The sequence below is a fragment of the Zosterops lateralis genome (genome assembly GCF_965231275.1).
Source record: "Zosterops lateralis genome assembly, chromosome: 1".
Classification (NCBI taxonomy): domain Eukaryota; kingdom Metazoa; phylum Chordata; class Aves; order Passeriformes; family Zosteropidae; genus Zosterops; species Zosterops lateralis.
In genome coordinates, this window is record NC_139762.1 from 42,028,055 (window position 1) to 42,049,103 (window position 21,049).

The 21,049-nt window shown below is 37.1% G+C and overlaps 1 protein-coding gene across 6 annotated transcripts in view; it reads left to right on the forward strand.

Moving 5' to 3' along the window:
* RBMS3 (RNA binding motif single stranded interacting protein 3) overlaps positions 1 to 21,049 on the forward strand; it is a gene marked incomplete at its 3' end in the record, with an annotated part of 441,712 nt that overhangs the window by 336,971 nt on the left and 83,692 nt on the right. For all 6 annotated transcript variants that reach the window (XM_083873885.1, XM_083873884.1, XM_083873887.1 and 3 more), the window contains exon 7: positions 17,017 to 17,123. In XM_083873885.1, the coding sequence (XP_083730011.1) occupies positions 17,017 to 17,123 (107 nt within the window). The remainder of the gene's footprint in view (positions 1 to 17,016; positions 17,124 to 21,049) is intronic.

The following is a 21,049-nucleotide window of genomic DNA, read 5'->3' on the forward strand; positions in this document are numbered from 1 at the left end:
CATGCATTTATGAATGGAGTGGTGGGTGGACCTGCAGTGCTGTAAGACCAATAATGACAAGGTCACGCTGAATTCAACAGATTTATATTGGCTGAGGAAAACTAAAAAAAAGCAGTGCAATTCTTCATACAGATAAAATTTGAGTAAATTAGTACAATCCCAAAGATACACTCAGAACAATCGCTACTCCAACCTGCTTTGTTCCAAAGAGTGTAAATGCTGTTTTAGCAAATAAATTACTGGACTTTGTTAGTCACTGCCACTGCAATAAGTGAGTGTACTGGGATTCTTATTCACTACTTCCCTTAACACTGAGATTTTTTCATTGTTTTGTGCACACTCACATATATATCCCTGAAATTTTAGCTGTTATTTCCTCTTCTGTTATAAAAAAGTAAAATATATTTTTCATTTCCTAATGATTATCTCTGTGATCTCCCTAATCAATAATTAGCTAATATATCCTTGAAATACAGTAACAATGCCAACTAGTACTTTGACAGAAAAACATCTGTTCTTATGCTGAACTCTCTTGTTTTGTCCTCACTTAACTGTTTTCATGTAGCAAATTTTTTTAAAATGTTAACATACACAAAACTATTATTAATTTCCATCATAACTTTGGAATCTTCTTAAAGAGAATGCATGTGAAGAAGATGAACATGACAAAGAAAAGTTTAAAATATGGGCTGATTTTACTTCTCTGCTATCATTGATCTTGGCTTTGTCATTGTTTTAAAATATCACTCTGTATATTATCAAAGTGAGGAAGCTTGAGATCATGCAAAAATCTTCTGGAAAACAGATTTTATATTGGAATTGGAAATAAAATGAAAAGTAATGAGAAAAGAAATTAGGTTAAAAGGCCAGAAAACACATTAGAAACTCTATGTTTGTGTATTATCCAACAAATCAAATGTCAGAGGAAGACATCTGTGAAATAATTATCAATCATTTAAAACAAAAAGGAAGCAAACAACAGAAGCTTTCTTTTTCGTATTTCAGAGAGTAAATCCAGGCTGCTAAAGCCATCAATAAAGCTATTATATGGCATTATTCTCATTTTAAAAGACAGTTGCACTCTCATAAGGTTTGCTGGGACACTTCCCCACCACAACATCATATTCTGTTCAGAGGTGGAACATTGTTGCTGAAGTGAGGGGTTTCATTTCACACAGGAAGAAGAGACCATTGAAATTATGTCCACCAGAGTTGGTAGAGCCATAGTATGCAATTTGAACAATGTTGAGAGTAAATGTGGGGTGAGACCTGGGGATAGATGTAGGCCTTGCCAACAGGAAATGTAGCTTTGAAGAAAGAATATTAGTTGTGAAGCAGCAAGACAGTAAATGCAGGAAAGAAAATGAATGCTCTGTTTTCCCTTTAAGTTTCTCCTGTGATTTAGTTTTCTGCATGCTGTTCTCTAAGACTCTAGCATCCTGAATCTTATCTTTACTTATGCCTTACACTGTTTGACATTGGGACATGGTAGGAAAATCCCAGAGGTTTGTTAAGGTAAGTAAATTTGGGATAATCAGCTGTACTTTGCTGTTCTTGAAATCGGGCTTCAAATCTTCTTGACTATAAACAGGGACAAGTCTATATTTAATTACAGAAAATTTTATTAAGTACAAATTTACTTCTGTCTTTGCAATAGCATCATCTTTGACTTCATATGAAGATGACAGGGACATGAGCACAACCTCTTAGGTGACATTGCCCTCTAGGGATATAGATAGGAGTGTGAGCCTGGAAAAACGAAATATTACAGTGAATAAACAAGTTTGTTTGAAGCTTTAGATAACTGCACCTTGACTGTTCTGATGTTCTGTATTTGATAAACTTCTACCTGATTATATAGATGTCTACATGCACGTGTGTTATGTACAAATGTGCATAGAGAAATGTGTGTGTCTGTAATTGCATCCAGTATTTATTATCATTACAAGCTCAATTTGAATGAGTACTGTAGATCAGGCTGCCTTCTGATAAAGCACTTCAGTGAGCTGACAGTGGCATTGCAAACTTGGATCAGTGAAAGATATTTCCTGACATAGGCTGAAGTGGGAAATGAGGCTAAGAAAATAGTGCAGCTAGGCAGAACTGTTTGAGAAGGGTTAACTTGTGAATAAATACTGCACAGCAACTCAGGAGGTCTGTACTCAGTGACTGTGACACTGGACAACTTGCATAATCCCCATGCTGCATCTCATCCCTTTGTGAAACAAAGGAAATACTTCACTGCCTACTGGGAGAATGAAATCATTAGTGCTCGTAAGGTGTTTGCAAACAAAGTTAGTGATAAGCACTGTAAAAACACCCACCTCATTTAGTATGCAAAAAGTGGCAGCAGAAGTTACCTTGAAGGAGCATGGCATGACACAGCTTGAGAACTATGTAGGCATGCTTGTACCCTAATCCTGCAGCACTAGAACAAAATATGAATAGTTCTGTTTGTATGAGAAGGCTCTCTACAAGAGTGTTACAAAGCGGGAATAAAAGATACAGGATTAAACCTGGAATAATTCTGTGCTCATTTTTTCTATTATGTAAACACAGTTAAAGCTTGATAATAAAAGTAAGCTAGTTTGGTCTAAATTGACCATTTCAAATAAATACATTTTTCTTCTGGTACTACGAAACAAGTCTTCCTGGAGCAAACATGCAATGTTATTCTGGTTTGGCACATAGACACCCTTAAAGCAAAAGCTTTTGCCTGAATACACTTTCATCTTTGCTTATCCACTAGCAAAAGCAGTATGTTGCAAACAGGCTGTGCTGAGGCCTGGGTCACTGTGATTTCATCTGATGTCACATGTGCTTGTATTTCAGTCCAAGTAATATATTCTGTCCAGGCTAGTTAAAAACCTCATGCATATACTGTGTAGCCAACCAGTAAGTTTCCAGGAAATCTCATATGACTCTGTCCCTCTGAAATGCACAGTTTGATAGATAGATCCACATTAATCCTATGGCACATGTCCCAGTACTCCAGTTCTTAGGGCACCTCAGAGAAAAGTGGAGACAAAAAATCTTACATTTTTCATCTCCTGCTCCACCAACAAGTCCGTGATGGCCTTTTCAATACAGCTTCCTTCACCCTTGCCGTAGAGTCTAAGAGTCACTGGTTGTCAGTATGAGAAGCTTGTCCTTCTCAATTCAGAGCTGAGCTTTAGAGCCTGAGACCTTGTTCTTCCCACTGGTAACAACCCAAGAACTGAACTGCATAGAAATAACAAATGTGGCTTAATGACAGCTCTTTTATCTATTGGTTGTCACTCCTTTTAAGATCAACAATCAAATGGAATTCCAGTGCTGAATAAAATCTAGGATTCCATTTTTCCTCTGCTCAACACTTCTGTTAAGGGTATAAAATCACTTTCTACCATGGTTTATTGCTACAACCAAGTTACATGAAGCAGTACAGTACTAGACTGTTGTGTTAATTCAGTAGCATTAATACTGACATCAGTCTGTTGTGGTTCATTAGCAGGAAACTTTATTTGTGTACAGATCCTAGCTGAAGTATTTGGAGAACATTTAATAATTCGGGTAATATTCATATTTTCATTACTCAGTCTTGACCTTACCCTTCATTTAAAGCACCTCATTCCTCTTCTCAACATTCTTAGGACTGGGATTTTTCTTCTGTTTCTGTATCAGAAAGGATTCTCAAAAAGGTTTTTTCCCTCACTTCATTTGATTGTCTCTAGTCAGGTTGCAAAGTTCAGTATTAACCTGCCTTTCCATGACAGGAGAAAGCCATGAGGTCTCTGCTAGGCCTGCCACATTGCTTGAAGTAGAAAAGTTGTTGCCCTTTAATTCTTACTCTACTGTGTTGTCTTCAAGTTTTATTAGCAACCTGTTCTAGACTTTGTTTTCTGTCTCCAGGGAAATACTTCATTGTAAGCAATAAAGCCGGTAAAAAAGGGGGAAAAAAAAAAAGGGAAAAAAAATTTTAAAAAAGAAAGAAAGAAAGGAAACCAAGAGCTAGATTAGCATCTCTCTTAACAGTAGAGTGAAAAATAAGCTCTTGTTTGCAATGAACTCTGCTTAAGCTGATGGAAATTACAACCCAGAGGTCATACACTTAGTCACTGGCAGCAGAATGTTGTCACTCCCTGCTGGCTGATTCATGAAATAATTTGCTGTGAAGAAAATTGCTGTCTCACATCAGCTGGAAACGGTTTTTGCCAGACCAGACTTCGATACTGCTGTTGAGTTACGGTCATGCTTTGAATAGAGTTGCACACAGACTCATCATGCCAGCATGGCTTCATCCATGTGCCTGAAAACCAAAGAAGGATCCTACTCAAATGGGGACAAAACATTAAAAAATGACACATTTTGGTGTAAGCAACTATTTCTATTTCTCATAATGTCATTTATCTGGAAGAGAAGTCCTTGCTTTTCCACCGTTCCCACAGTCATCTCTAATTTTTTCTTCTGTGGCATGTACGTGTTGGCTCATCTATAGAGTTTTGAGGTAAGCTTTTGAATTGACTTTGATAACAGAGTCTTGGTATTTTTGTGTAGAGGAGACTCAGTAGTCTCCCCCAGTTTCTTTAGTGATTTGATGCCAAAAAATTGCCCTGAGACCATCCAGAGCCTTAGCAGGTTCGTCACGATGAAACAGAACAGATCTTCCTTTTCTGTTTTCAGATAAAACTACATCTTTTATAAACTTCTGTCATTGTCTTTGCTATAGGCAGTGACATTTAGGCAGCCATTTCTGCTAGAATTTTTTTTTTTTGCTGCAGTCTCTGTGAAGAGTTTGTGAAGGCCTCTGTTGTCATCCAGAAATGGAGGACATAAGCTGCATGTACTTTTCGGTAAAACTAGAACATCTTCAAGGGCAATTCAGAAGCATTACCCTCCCTTTTCTATTTTTCCATTCATTCTATTAAAGTGTTTTTCTTTGCATATTTCTATACCTTTCTTTCCCTTTCATGTATTCTTTCTTGTTGTGCTTGGCTCTTTCATGTTCTGATTATTCCAGTATTTTTAACTGAAGGAGTTAAGAGGGCTGAATTTTTTACTTTGCCAATCTTAGCATTGAAATCCTACCCTTTTTGTAATTTTTGGGTGCATGGCAAAGTAGGATCTAGCATGACCTTCATAAAATCTCTGAGCAATGTATTACAACATTAAAGATTAGTCTATCACTCAGTCTCTAATATGTAAGTTTGCTTCATGGTCTACCCTCAGCTGAGAGCTCTGCAATTGAAAATTTCAGAAGGGTTTAGTGTTATCTGTTTAATATTCTAGGATATTGTCTCAGATGATAATAAAAGATTTTTAAGCTGCAAGGGATAGAATTTTCCTTATGTCATAGCACATTAGATTTAGTGTTGGTATCATCAACACATTTTGAAAAGAGCTAAGAAGTATGAGTAAGATCTTCCATTGTCTTGGGAAAAGATTATAATTTCACTTTTTTGTCTTTTCCTTGGATAAAGTGTCATCATAAATAGGTGACTTAATGGAAAATTCCCAGTGAATCCAGTGTGCAGTTCCCTGTCATGGAAACCACAGGTACAGTTGTGCCTTGAAGGCAGATCCTTACTTGAAGCTTGTGCAAAGCCTCTATGTCCTGACAGGGAGCTCCAGGTGGTCCTGTGCTACAGGGCCCTTCTGCCTTCTTGCCCTTCAAGGAAATGAGATTTAGTGAGCATTTTTTTTCCCCAAGGTCTTATCTTCCTTTTCTAGTCCATAAGTGCCTGTGCCACGTCTGCTCCCTACCTTCAGGTACTTGGTGAGGGAGGCAGGAGCCATTCAGCACAGTTACTACCCAAAAAAGTCTGTCTTTCAGACTCAGGGCTTGGAAATGGCCAGGAGGAGCAGCCAGTGCATCAGACTGGAGCTGCAGGGGGTATCAATGTGTCCCATGGGTGCTATATAGTTTGCAGGCTATGTTCTGAGCTGCTGCTCACCCCTTCTGGGGAGGAAAAGGTAAGGAGTATCAGCATCCTTAGTTATGTATTGCTTCCAAAGTATTCCCTTCCTCCTTTTGGGCCCATTTATAGAAGATGGTGAGAGCACACAGTGAGATTTCGTGGTACACAAATTATTCTGTCCAAGGTGTTTACTGTGACTTGGTTATTCTCTACCACAGTAAAATGAACTCCTGCCTTTAAGAATCACCCAGTCACTGTTTGTTAAATGCTTTCTGCTTTGGAACCTATACCCAGCCCTGGTTTTGTCACAGTCAGGGTCAACTCCACTTTTTAAAGTTATTCCTGCATTGAAGTGAGAAAACCAGTAATGCTATCTGTTAGCTCTTATAATGTTCAGTGAATGCAGGAGAATAAAATGAAAGAAGAGCAATAAATTAAGAAAAAAAATCCCTTCAGATTTTCCTTCTTTCTCAGACTAATGGCAAAATGATATGGCTGAGCTATGTTTTAGATTATCAGTGGTTGGAGTTTTTGCTGCTGCACCCAGTTGTTATTAGAATGTGTGTTAATTAGAACAGATTTAAATAAAAGGATTTTCACTAGGCAGTCTGAGAAAAAAGATCTGAATATTGCTGAATATTTTAAATTTTTTTAACAAATTAATAGCTGGGTAAAAAATAGCATTATTTTTACATTTACACTGGAATATTTCATGCATTTGCAGTAATCAATGCTTTGAGAAATTGTTTCAACTCAGATATCAAGAAGGTCATGTTACTACCTTGACAACACACAGGGTATCTTTACCAAAACCAAATATTTTTTGATTGTATATATTTTCTACTGCTACTCTTTAACAGGCTGTGAATAGAGCTGCAAATAGTGTCAGCATTATATATATTGCCACTTTTTTTTTTAATTGCAGTGGCCAGTCACAAAGACACAATGAATGTGTCTTTCCTTAACTGGGATAAAGAAAAAAGTATTATTAGAACACATACATGTGAATTAAATAGGCTAATGGTCATAACTGAAGCTTTCTCATGCAGCATAACACTGGGTTGCATAAGCTCTTCTGGACATTAATAGTATATATGTGTTGGAGTGTAAGCAGGGAATCCCACAACTCAGTTTCAATTATTAAAAAATAAATGTATGTGTACAGCAATTATCATTATGCTGATGGAAACAAATCATTGCATTGACATGAGACATTTGTCCTTGTTTTCCTGTTTATATTGAAAACATGTTTGAAGAGGTTTTTCTGTCTCTCTAGTGTTAGTTCTAGCAGTGTCATACAGAGGAATATGTGATGCTAATGTTGTGGTTTATCTAAATAAATACAAAGTAAAAAATAATACAGAACATAATAAAATCAAATTTAAAATAAATAGATTCCATACTAGATATTAAAGTAATGATTGAACAGCTACATGAAATAACTTTTTCTGAACAGAAACAGAATTAATTATTTGTACAGCATAAATTCTAATACTTTTATCTCTGGACTGTCAGTACAAGTAAGTTTTTCTCAGTGGGAATAGCAAAGTCTCTGTGATCAATAATATTTGTTTCTGAGAATAGTAAAAATAGATTTTATAGCAGAAGCATAGAGCTATTGTTTAGCAAAGCAGCTTTGGATAAAAGCTTTGCATTTGTTCTTTTCTCCTGAGACTACTAAAGAGAACACTGAAAAAGTAAAAGGGGTGACCACAGAAGCAAGTAGGGTCACCCATTACTAGGGATCCATTTTATTTCCATTAGAGAGGAACTAGAAAGCATCTCACACTATTTGTACCTGATTTTCCATTATAAATTACGGTACATGAGATCATTTAAAAATCGCTCAGCCTTTCAGATGAAGCCGACTCTGTTGCTGTTCCTTAATAATTGAACAGTAAGAAATACAAGATCTCCATTTTCATTCAACAAAAGTAACTTATGAGATGGGAGAGGAGAAAAAGGTATATGAAGTACAGTCTTCCTAAAAGCTCACAGGGCAGTCTCCGAGGGGGATTTAAAGAGTGTTTTGGATTCACATTTAGAGGGTCAGGTTTCCACAGTGAGCTTCAACCTTCAGGTTGGAGTCCTGGGACCCCACACAGCTGGTGTATCAACCACAGTCAGTTCAGGAGCAGCAGTATGGAGCATATTCATGAGAGTCAGGATGCTACTGGTTTAAAAATGTGATACAAATCCGACCTCTCCTCTAGGTCACTGCCTCAGTGTAGGAATTTTCAGCTTTAGTGCTGCTCTGGGATGATGAGCAACACAGTAAGATAGCAGAACCTCACTGTGTAACTTTTTTTTTTCCTGAAAACTGGTTCTGATGACACGCTAGCCATTGTCTTCACTCTCTTTGCATGTTGTCAATGCGAAGGGATTGCAGCTTTAAGACCAAATAAAACATGAAAACAAAGTTTGTAAGATATATTCCAGTGCAACTGCTGTCATATTTACTTCCAGTTCAAGTTATAGGCTAGGAGCCAACCTACTGAAGGTATTGAAAGTGTTTTCATCAGCTTCACTGGATCTTGGGATCTTGGGTTGGGCACTGTTTGCCTGATCTCTGTTAGTTTCTTGTCACACTCAGCAGAAGTATGTGTCTGTGTGGCAAATCATGCATGGTCTAGAAATTTACAACAAAAGGCACAAAAAGGTTTTTAAATTATCATAGAAATATATTTTAAGTTTGGAGTTTTTTTCATTTTATTTAGAGGAATCAGCTCCTTCCCATCATGTAGTCCAATGACATCTGATGCAGTAAGTCAATAGCATAAAACTGGCATAAGCGACCTTCTGGTTTTTTTTTTTTTTCTTTTTAACCATATAAATCAGAATCCCAGACAATAATGAGTATTTGCAAAATCTATGCAAAAACATTAAAAATATAATTTTTGTTGTTTTGTTTGGTTTGTTTTGACAAACTGTTCACAGTTGTCAGCCCTTGTCAATAGGAAGAAACTCTTGATAGGGAACCATTGTATTATCATAAATCTTTATTCTACTGATTACTTGCATAGTTTCCAGAAGAGCTACATAGACTCTTCTTTCTTCAGTGTCTTGCTTAGTCACTCTGGCATGATAGAAAAATAAGGAAGTTTGGGCACATAAGTTCCACACAAAAATTCTTCAGACAGGATAAGGTGGGTGGTTTTCTTAAGCATTCACCTTTTAATAGTGATGATTGAGCAAGTCAGAGGCTTTCTTTATTTAACATAAATTAACAATTAATTATTTATTATCTATCTCACAGATAAAATGTGAAGTGATTCCAATGACTTGTAACAAATGCTCCTTCTCAAAACATGACACCGTCTCACTTCTTTTGTACATGGCTTTTCCAATGAGGCATAAATCCGGGGGAGTCTATCAAAGTGGTTTTTTGGAGGAGACATGAACCCAGCTGAATTCCATGTTTTGCAATTAGAATTGGCACATTAAAAGAATGTGCCCTAAATTTCAGTTTGTAACAAATCCTATTTGAAAGTCATAGAAAAAAAACAAACCACTGGGTGTAAGCATAGGTGTATGAAATTATTTCCTTAGTTGGTTTGGTTGCACAGTCATTCATTAAGAGGATCTACTCTTTTGCTGGAAAGGCTCTTGGAGAAATTTTAAAACTGCAAAATAAAGTGCTCCTTCCACTTCCTTTTCATCCAGTGGTTAAAGGTTGTGAAGAGCTGTCACAGCACTGGGTACAGAGGATGAACTACAGCTGGAATTTTTCAGCATTATGCTGGGGACCTCTGATAGGGCAGAACTTTGCTGTATCATCAAGTTTGAGGAAGCTGATTTCTCTGGCAAAACTCATGGCCTGAGTCTGCTCTTGCTTATACTTACCTCAAATTTAAATTTGGGTTCAGTAGAGAGGCTTTGGGTTCAGTGAGAATGGCTAATTTCTGTGAGCTCTGATTCAGGCCTTTTGTTTAAAATAAAGGCAGAATCCAATGCTAAAGTGGAGCATATTTTATAATTATTTAGTAGTTAATAAAATTAAGTGATAAAATTCCAAATTCTATTCTGGATTTCCTCATCATGCATTCATTCTCTCCAACAGTGACCAAGACTAGAGTTATTTGAGAAATGAGTTTGATAAAATAAAAATAGGCTATCGTATTACAACATACATTTCAACATTCAGCATTTCAGATTTTAATACTGTATCTCAGTTTTGCTATTTTGATAGATTTAACTTTCCATACCATATTGAAGCATCTGTTTCTATAACCTTTACAACAGTTCCTCCTTATCAGCAGATTGGAATGGAGCACTTTAATAGGCCTGAATCAGGCTCTCTCATTCTGCCCTTCCATTGAAAATTTAAAAAGGAAAATAGTTTAAAATATATATAAAAAAAACAACAGACTGTAAAATGAGTGTTGCAGTTTCTTATAGTAAGGTGACTCCAGTTTCTGGTCTGCTCAAACAAATATTTATGGACATTTTGGCAACAATATGATTAAGCAGAGGTTCTCCATGTAGTAGCTTGAGTGTTTAGATTGATTGAAACAAGATCTGCTCCACGTTTCCAAGTTGACATGCAGTTTCTCCAACATACACACACATGTGGTACCTGTTCCACCTGCTCTAAGTAATTTCTGTTTCATAGGATAGAAGTCCTAACTTTGTGCTTAACACATTATTTCTTGCTGAGATTTATTTTCATTTTCTAACATGTTCTTGCTCTTTAGAAATAATTATTATACAAAAAGATGAAAGGATTGCTTCTCATTTCTTAAGGCAAAGAGGTGAACAAGACATAATTACTTAAGCTGTGATACAATTTATCAAAAGTAAATCACTTTCTTTTTCTTCTTTATCCAAATAGATGTTTGCTCTGTATTTTTTTGCTTTGGTGTCCTTTTCTATTAGCTGTTCCCTCAATTTCTATAATTATGTTGTAAAAGTAATGTGTTATAGAAACTAAAATGCAATGGTAGCTCATTATTTTGCTTTCATAATCATCTGTACAAATCCAATTATTATCATGTAGTTAAGTTTAACTAAAATACTGGATAAATCTGCAAAGATGGTGAAGGGCCTTGAGGGGAAGCCTGGTGAGGAGTGCCTGAGGTCACCTGGTTTGTTCAGCCTGGAGAAAATGAGATTGAGGGGAGACCTCATCACAGTCCACAACTTCCCCGTGAAGAAATGTGGAGAGGCAGACCCTGAGCTCTCCTCCGTGGTGATCAGTGGCAGGACCCAAGGGAATGGCCTGAAGCTGAGTCAGGGGAGGTCTAGGCTGGGTGTTAGGAAAAGATTTCTCACCCAGAGGGTGGCTGGGGACTGGAACAGGCTCCTCAAGGAAGTGATCACAGCACCAAGCCTGACAGAGCTCAAGAAGTATTTGAACAACACTCTCAGGTTCATGGTGGGACTCTTGAGGCTGTTCCATGCAGGACCACGAGTTGGACACTGATGATCCTAGTGGGTCCTTTCCAAATCAGGATATTCTATGATTCTATGAAATATTCTGTTATGGCTCAACCTTGTTAATTCTTGCTCTTATAAATTAGAGTCTCTCCTGTGACATCACATCCTGTATCATGGACTTCTAGGATGAAATCTATTACTTTGTCTTTTAACAACTCCATACAGGATAGGATGAAGTGGTTGTTTGCCATGTAATTTATGGTTTCCTTACTCAGCTAACACTTTGTCCTTATGTGTCCTTTTCTGTCAAGTACCATCTTTTGTAATTCTTCATCTTCATTTCCCAAGAGCAGAATAGTTATGGTTTTGTTTTATAATCTTCCTTGAAGTTCGAATTTTGTTTATTTATGACTTTGGGATGAAAAAAGTATTATGTGGCAGGACTTTCCTAGAGGCCAGTGGACTCACTAGAGCAGAGAGAGACTCTTTTGATGGGGTCCTGGAATTTCTACATTTTCAAAGCTTACAACAGCAAAATTCATTTTGTAAATAAACTCTGCAGGGACTGTAAATACCATAGTCCTGCTGGTTACATCCATCTGAGCCCAGATATTAAATCAAAACTTAAATTGCTGTGTCCTGCCTTGCTCTACAGCTTCTGTGTCTCTCATGTCTCCCTGTGAAATACTGCTTTCCTTACAAAATGGCTTTGATGTTACCATAAGGTGAAGTTTTTCTTAAGGACTACAAATATTTGATCTGTAACAAACAAAGAGGTTGGTTCATACATGGGTGTTTCAATCAGATGTTCTGTGTGATTTGCACATGAAAATGTTACCAAAATACTTCAAATTTGGAAGGCAGTTAGGAATTAAAATAGTTATCAGAGCTTGGTCAGTATGAATGTTTGGTCTAATCGTGAACCCAATTATTACTGTGCACAGTGCACAGTTTTTTTTATTGTGTAGGTGGATTTTCCCAGGCTGAGAAAGAAATTAATCCAACTTTCTCATTAAAACATACTTTGAAAAAGATCATTAATTGTGCACTGACCATTTATTGTCATATCAATGACTTTCTAATTATTTTTCTTCACATTAACAAAATAGAAGTGGCTAAAGACCCACATGAATGCTCACAATGCACATGGCTATTTTTACTGAAAATATTACTTTCATTGTTGCAAAAAATGAGAAGAAGAGATTAAACTCTTCCTGACATGCCAAAAAATACTCTGTCTTCAAAAATATTCATAGCAAAAGCAGCAAAAATGCATAAAAATGTCTTGTTACTGCTTTTTGTATATGTAATTCTTGCCATTGCTGGACAGATGATGCTATATGACAGGGGGAATAAGCTTTTCTCAGTAATTCTTGAGACAGTAAAAGTTTCAGACACCTGAAATAATGAAAAAGACTCACCAAATGCCAACGACAGCTTTCATCTTCCTTTATGAAGCACATGCTCATGAATATATACATTCTTGCACATGTAGGAGCTCAAGTGTATCTGCCTTCCGATGAATGAAAGAATACGGAAATTATGTATTCAGAATTAGTTAGAAGTTTGCCTTATTTTGTTGAATTCTCCCATTTAATTGAAATTCCCTTCCTGAGCTGGAACATTTCTTAGAGCCTGCCAGATTTGAGAAGGGGGCACTGTTACCCCTTCTCCTTCCTTTCGAAGTTTTTGTGCTATTTAAGTACCAGTGTTGCTTTTGGTGATCCTAACAGCCTTTTGGCAGTTCTGTGCTGTTTGTCTGCACAATCTGTCCATCTAAAGTAGCAGAGCATGAGAAGCTGATCTCCTGAGGGAACTCCAACAATATCGACAGGCTTGATTGACATAAAACCAGTCTCTCTCTTTCACCTCCACTGAACTCTCAGAGTAAATTCAGGGCTTGACTGAAGTGAGATAGGGTTTTAGCCATTGACTTCCATGGGAACTGAATTTCAACACTAGCAGCTACTGCCCTCTCCTAAGGCAGCCTTGAATATCTTGGCAAATGCTGTTTAGAAGCACTATCAATTTGATCCCACTTCCTTCTCAAGACTCAAAGCCAACTTTAGGGCTATTTATGTCTTATTAACTAGAGAAGGCTTTGGATGGGAACTGCAGCAAGCATTTAAATCTTCGCCTTGAAAAATGGGTTATGGCTTAATGAACCTTGTTCAGGTTAAAGCAGTTATTTATTCTTGATATTTGTGTGTGTTGCTGTCAGGTAGAAGTCAATGAAAGAGCAGTGCCTTCTATCTTGAAGAGTTTATCAGGATGGAATAGCCTGAAATTTGTTTCAAGTGAATCAATTCTCACTTTTTTACAGGAAAATAGCAACAGTAGATTTTCCAGATATTCTTCAAAATATACCACATATGCTTAAAATTTAGAGGATGTCAAGAACCATACAAAAAAGATCTGCTTATCACTTCAAAATGTGAACATCTACAGATATCCAAATTACATTTTCTATTAAGTCAGCAGTACAAAAGGTGAGAGAAGAGGCAGAGACACAGACATTTATTTTCAGTCCATGTGTTCATACAGAGGAAAAAGAGAAAAGCAAAAATGCAGTTCAGAAATTGAAGACTGTCTACATAGAATGGAAAAGAAAAGAAACAGAAAAGTTTAAAAAATTCCCTTTTTTTTTTCCTCCCCTTCTGAAGTATTTGGGGTGAAATATACCACTTCTACTGCAACCCATAAATATTATTAATCTAATGTTGATACTGTTTAACCAGTTCCTAACTATTTTCTTTTTTTAATTGATAATCATGGTACCTAATTGTGATCCTTTTCTTGGCTGAAGTAAAATTATTCTTTTTAAGGCACACTGGAAATTTAATGAAACCATTAAAAGAAGAATTCTACTTAGAAACAATTATGCTTGTGTGCTGAAATGGGATGTGGTCTTTCTAGTATCTTCTGTTTCTACTGTATTTGACCAGTAAGAATGCTGGTACTAATATCTGGGTGCATCTGATCTTAGAAAGCCCAGAGGACCTTTTTTACAAAACATTTCTAGAGGGCTGGAGCAAACCAAGATTTGAGTTTTTCTGTGTACTTAGAGCAACATCTTTGAACTCCCAAGACTGTTACATTCTGCTTTATGTCCTGAAAGAAGAGAGATTATTAATTTAGGTTTATATAGATATATATAGAGAGAGAGAGGTTAGTTATTATAATTGTTTCCAGGTGTAAACCATTAGGACCTACACCACTTCAGAGTTATTAAGATAATTTTCTGTCTTGTTTGATGCTACATGCTTGTGTCTAGGGAAGAAAAAAAGAAAAAAAAAGCAACAACAAAATCCTGAAAATCGTCAACCCAAAATCATCCTATATGGGCTCTGTCTTTGTGTCAGAACATTTTGTTTTGAAGTTTTTGCTTCTTTTGATCTTGGTCAACACAGACTGAATTTATCCACAGAACTACCCTCAGTTCATTGTAAAGGAATATAATCTCCCATGCAGAAACTTGCCTGTGTAGAGAATTGTCCTTTTCCACCTTCTTTTCTATATTTCCTAAATATCTACACAATATTTTTTCACTTTTTTTTTTTTTTATTTATTTTTTTTTTTTTTTTTTTTTAGATGGAGTTAGTAAAGTTGTTTGGTTTCGATCTCAATCAACTTTAGGAAGGCACTAATTAAAAAATATGAGGTGGTTGGTCAGATGGTGGTGCTGGAGAGGGGAATTCCGGAAATGGTAACAGCCTCCAATTTGTGGTTGGCTAATATACAGAGAGAGGATGTGTAGATTTCCTAGCTGTTAAACCACATCACAGTACATGGGCTAATACCACATGTATTCATTAGCAGATGATCAGGGCATGTGTAAATATCCACTGTGCAGATGGTTTTTGCATGGTCCTCCTGATGGTATCATATGTTGTTTGGTAGTTGTTCAGTGCTTAAAACAAAAAAACTTTTGAAGCTTCAGATGTGATGTTTAATGGGTCTTTCTCTAATGCTGGCTTAGCACCTGCTCCTCCCTCACAATCACATCAAATGAACTCAAAGTAACCACTCTGAAATCATGCAGCGTCAGGCCATGGAGTAAAACCAGTTAAAGCAGCCCTGTAAAGTCCCTCCATCTGCAGAAAGAATCTCCATAGCCACCTGGATGCTTTTAAACCTTCATTATTTTATATTTAAAATGGTTGGCTAAGCATTGCCTCTAGAAAAATCTGATACAATAATCAAAGTCGGAGGTGGGGAAGGACCTCTGGGGTCACACAGTCAAGCTTTCTGCCAATAATGGATTGTTTCCTGCAGTTCAGTTTCTAGTGACCTTGGAAATAACTAGCCTGGTAAGATGGTAATGAAAAAACAAAGCTGCTATAGCTTCAGAAGTAGCCAAAGTGACTCTGTCCCAGTGCGAAATTGTGTTTTCAATGTGAGATTCTCTCCGTGCATTGTTTCTTAGTTGCAGTTTTTAAGTGATCACAGTTTTAATCTACACTTTCTGACCTGTTTTGAATTGGCTATAATTAAGAGCTTGATGGAATGTAGCTTGTACACAAGTTCATACCACACAAACTTAACCAAATCATAATTTTTTTTACAAATAAGTAAGTCAAGAACTTGATTAGCCCCTCTACCCAAAAATATACTTTGTGTGTCTGCAGTTGTATTCTTTCAACATTTCTAGCCTCCCAGAAACAAGAAGTGGGGAGGAAAAAAAACCAGATTTCTTAGTTTTTCCGTCAAAATTCTTGATTAGTTAATTACAGACTTATCATGCCTGGGAATTCAAAGATTCCTGAAAAGACTCAGATGTGACACATGATTTTTAGATTGTTTTCAAACAGGTAAATATTGGTTTACTTCTCTGCTGATGTAGGCAATAAAGCACAACCCTAACATACACCTAAGTGGGTAGAATTTGCCCCCTCTTTTCAGGATAAAGCAGGAGACACAAGCTCCCACCAGCAGAGTAATTACAGTTTTGCTTAAAAAAATATTTTAGGAGGCTGTCAAAAACTGGGTAGATGGGAAAGAGATCCCAAGACACCAAGTTCCCCTCCTGTTGTGCCTGTTTGATGTGTGTTAATTTCTTCTCTAGGGGGTTCTATTGTCGACTGCCTTTTGGAGTGTGCAGCGCTGTGATTATCCTTTCTTCCTGGGACTCTGGCCCCCCCTGACTATTGTATTCACACAGTCCAGGTCTCACTTGGAGAGGAAAAGGGTTTTCTCAGCTGCCAACTTGCTTAAAAGAGGAGTTAAGAGAAAAAGAAAGCTGATTGGACTGGGCTTGGCAAAAGTCTCTATTTTATTGTGTTTAGTCAGAGTTTTAAAGGACTGGACGTTGAGAAACACCAAAATAGTGAGAACACTTATTCCTGAAACAGGTTCTTGCAAAGTTTCTACAATTAAAAACAGAGAGCTGCTTTAGTAAAGTAGTGTTTATCCTTGCACTAATGCTGGTTATGAATACGTGTCTAACTTAACTGGAACTAATGCCTGACTATACTGTTCCACTACAGCAACTTAACATTCTGTGTAGGCTGATTATTTTTTCAACAATATTTGCTAAATTCTTTTAAGGTCTGCCAGTATATATTTTTTGAAGCTTAGTTAATAAGAACAGCTGCCAGTGGAGTCAAGGCTAAAAGAGGCAAAAAATATCTGCAGAAGGCAAGATTTTACTTCAAAAGATCAGTATTACAAAGCACTACTGTTGCTGGTATAATCACTTTCTTTGGGGGGGATGCTAATATAGACTGGGTTCTTGTCTTCACAGCCCCCACTGAGCCTTTGCTGTGCAAATTTGCTGATGGAGGGCAAAAGAAGCGCCAGAATCAAAGCAAATACACACAGAATGGAAGGCCGTGGCCCAGAGAAGGAGAGGTAAGTGCCACGTAGCAATTATTTTTCTGGGGTTGGGCAGAAGTCAGTGACAGACCTGGAGGTCTACCTTTCAGGGTCTGGAGAAATCAGATTGCACACAAAATGCAATAGTTTCATATGGAAAAAGCTATGTAAGCAGTGGGGAGATGGAGGTTTGTGATAATGTGCAGAGTATAAAGTTACAGGAAAGGAGAATTTCCGAGCTTGGTGTGGAACTGTGCACAGCCTGGTCCCACTGTGAGAGCTCTTAGTCGAGGATTCTCTTACTGGTGAGCCATCAGCACCCAAGGTGTTACAAACCAAATCAATTTACACTGGAGCAACTCAGCAATGTTATTTCCTCTATCTAGTTCCTGGTGGTAAAATATCCTTAGGGAATATGAGAGCTGTTCCAAAACAGAGAAATGTGCATCCAGATGGAGGGTCCATGTAAAAATTTTCTGAAAGCTTATCTGAGCTGAGCTCTTCATTGTGTTCCAGACAAAGCAATTTACAGTAGCCTCAGCTGCATCATGTATACATTTTAAAATAAAGTAATCTAATGGTTGCTCCCTGCTCTGCTGCGAGTTTTCTGTTACTGGAGCTTCTTTTCTGTGTTCTTTTATGTGAAGTGACTCCAAATGAAGGTGAGATAAGAAAGGTGTTGTTTTGGTTTTTTTTTATTCAAGAGTTTATTTACTGTTTTTGAATTTTATTCTGAAAAAAAAGACTTGAATAAATAAGGTAGATCTGATCACAGTGCCTTCTTATGCATGGTGTTAGCTATGAAGGCTGAAGGACTTGCAAGTATTTCTATCCTAAGCAACTATTCTTTGTGTTTATGATTGAGCCTTGAAGGGAAAAAAGTATTAGTCTCAATTGTGCTCCTCTAAAATACAAGTTGGGGCAGGGAAGGTGTCTCTTTTTGGGGGTGGGTGTTAATGTTGCTATGTTTACTTAAATTTTACAAGGCAAACTAAAAATAAAAGAAAATTATTTGCTGTATCTGAGTTACATGTTTCTAAAGTATTTCTGCTCTTTTGTAACTCCTTGATTTTTCTAGCTGATACTTTTCAGAGTATATATGTCATATAGTTTATGATATATATACTCTAGCAGTATTGGTGAGCTCCTAAAACAAACAGAAAGGCCTTTTGAAAGTGTAGAAATTCCTCCCTCCATCCTGTGGTTGTTCTACACTGTTCCAACAGCAAAGGGTCCATTTTTAGCTCGGTGGGCTGAAAATCACAGCGTGGCAGACACGTTTGTTACAGGACATTACAGGAGTCTCTAAAGGCTCATTGCACAATCTTACATTATGTCTCAAAAAATGGAGTTATCTTTTCAAGACCCATTATGGTTTGTCAAATTAGGGATCTACTGAGGAACAAGTGCCCAAGAAGTACCTCAAGCAGTAGACTCAGGTCAGCCTATACAGAGCTTGAAAAACAAAGATCTATGTATAGGAGACAATAATACACCCTCAATAAGGTCAACAATCCATATTTTAAAGACCTCTAAATCACGGTTTAAAAAGTAAATACCATCATAGCTGTTATGTCTGCTGTTTTATACTTCCTTCAGTTAAAATCAATAATAAAAGAGATTATGAAGTTAAAGCCAGCAAGTCACCATTATGCCTGTGGCCTCAGGGCACCAGCTTATTGCCTCTTGTGTAGTTCATTGGCTGCTACTGGAGTGGTGCCTATTAAGCTCAAGTGATATCCTGGTGACCTAGAGGCAGGGTGTGGCTGCTGTGTTTGTAGTATCAACACTGAAAAACTGATTTGCAGTGCTGGAAGACGTCATTGCTTGTTGTTGATCATCATTCTTTGTTGTTGAACATCATTCCTTGTTGTTGCTCGCAGACTACTACAGAGCTGTTGTCATGGTATAATGTACAAACATTAAAAGATTGTAAAGATTCAAACTCAGAAATATTTCAGGCTAGATTTTCTCAGATTTTCTCTGTTTACTAACATCTGGTTAATACCTTGCTGCACACGGGATATTTACTAACCAGAGCATCAAAGACAAGGATGCATGTTCTCTTTTAGGGTCCCTCATTTATAGAGTTTCTTCCCCAATGTTAATTTTCTTATTTCCGACATAAAATCTTTCTGCATAATTACTCTTATATTACATATGAAATAAACCTTTTAAAATTCTTTGTCTTTTACCAATCTTTTTCTAAAAATGATCTACCCTTCAGTTGTTCTTTAGGTAGCAGCACTTGAGTAACTTTCCTACAGTCATTTCTGTAAGTTTTCATTTCTTTTAATTTCTTTTTTGAAGAACAGGCAGTGAGTTGTGAAAAATAACTGATCTATGACAAGTGTCATAGTTCTGATGACAAATGGGATCTGGAAATATTCCCTACACCTCTGCTTTTTCTTGGTTTCCCCAAAGAAAACTATTGAAACAGCATCCAAGAGATTACTCCCTTAGTGTTTCACCCCGGCCAAATCCTGTGGTATCTAGACCAACATGTATTTTGGCTATTGTTCAGATAAGCCTTTGCATTCTTGAATACTTTTGTGAAGGGCACTTCTAAAATATCCGAGGTTTAACCAGCATTAGCACAGAGCATGCATAAGGGTTATTTCTTGGAAGGACAGATCCCAGAGAAATGACAGCAGCAGTTCTGTCACTGGGTTCAGGCTCAAGCAGGCAAAGTAGGGAGGGAATGGCAGGGGATTTAGTAGGGAGGAGCAGGTTTGCTGTAGTGTTATGTCTCTGCTCATGCTGTTCTCAGAGGTTTTGCTCTCTTTTATGAAAAGTTTCTATAGAATTTTGTAAGACGGGATTTTTATTTTTTTTTAAGTAGTTAGGTCATAATGCCGAATGCAATAGAAAATCCCATTCCTATCTTACATCTTTGTAGATTGCTTCATAATCATACAGAAATACTTTGATTGGCTGTTAAATTGCCTGCACTTTTAAAGTCAAATATTTAGGAATACACTGAATTTCTCTAGGGCTTTTTGGGAGGTCGGGAGGAGGGGGTGGGTGTTGATGCTTGGTTACTTGGCCAGTTGTAACCAGGGAAGAATGCCAGATCTTGAATAGTGCTTTCTAGTCTTTACCCTTGCACTCTTGTTTGGACTCTCAGGAAATGTTCAGCAGATTTACTGAGACATTTAACTGAGTGTTTGTGATGGTTGACCAGTTCTGGACAACAGAGCTGAGAGCTTTTGTTAGTGATGGCTTTATATGAGGCTGTCAAATTAGGCATCTAATAGACAGGTGCAATAAATGTACAGTGAAACCTGCAAGTGTTGGAAATATTTGCAGTGAAGTTCTGACCCAGGAACTGACATAATTTCTGCACAAAGTTCAGTAATTTCTTTTTTGGGCCAGTTTCTCCTCTCACTGGTTTAATTAAGCACTCTTAATTGTTAAGCACTTGTTTTGATGCTTAACATGACAAGATTGTACTGAGATGGTGATAGAGGATAATCATATTCAAATTCTGTCTGTAAAATATTTGATTCAATTTACCTCTAAATTGCAACTGACAAGTCTAGAGGTGGGTGACATAAATCCACAAAAATGTTTTAGTCAAAAATGCACCTAGGGAATCAAGTGTAGTCACAAAATGAGATCAGATTGGATTAAAAACTGCAACATAAATTTTGCAACATAATCTTCTACTGCAGATTTAATGAAAGATTGTTTTGGTTATTCAGAAATAAAGTCTTTTGATACATGTATTTAAGACCAGGTTTATTTGAAAATTACCTGGTAGATTGGGAGAATTCTGCCTGAAGTTTATTACTGTTTTCTAGAAATTGTCACTTTTCTACATCTGGTCGGCCCAAAGTGATTAAGGTTTTTTTTAATGGTCACAGTATTTTGAACTCTTTGATATTTCATTTGCAAGTTTCTGTAAAATTTGGACTGTTAAAATAGTTGCATTGTCTTGTAAGAGAGTACCACCTTTACAG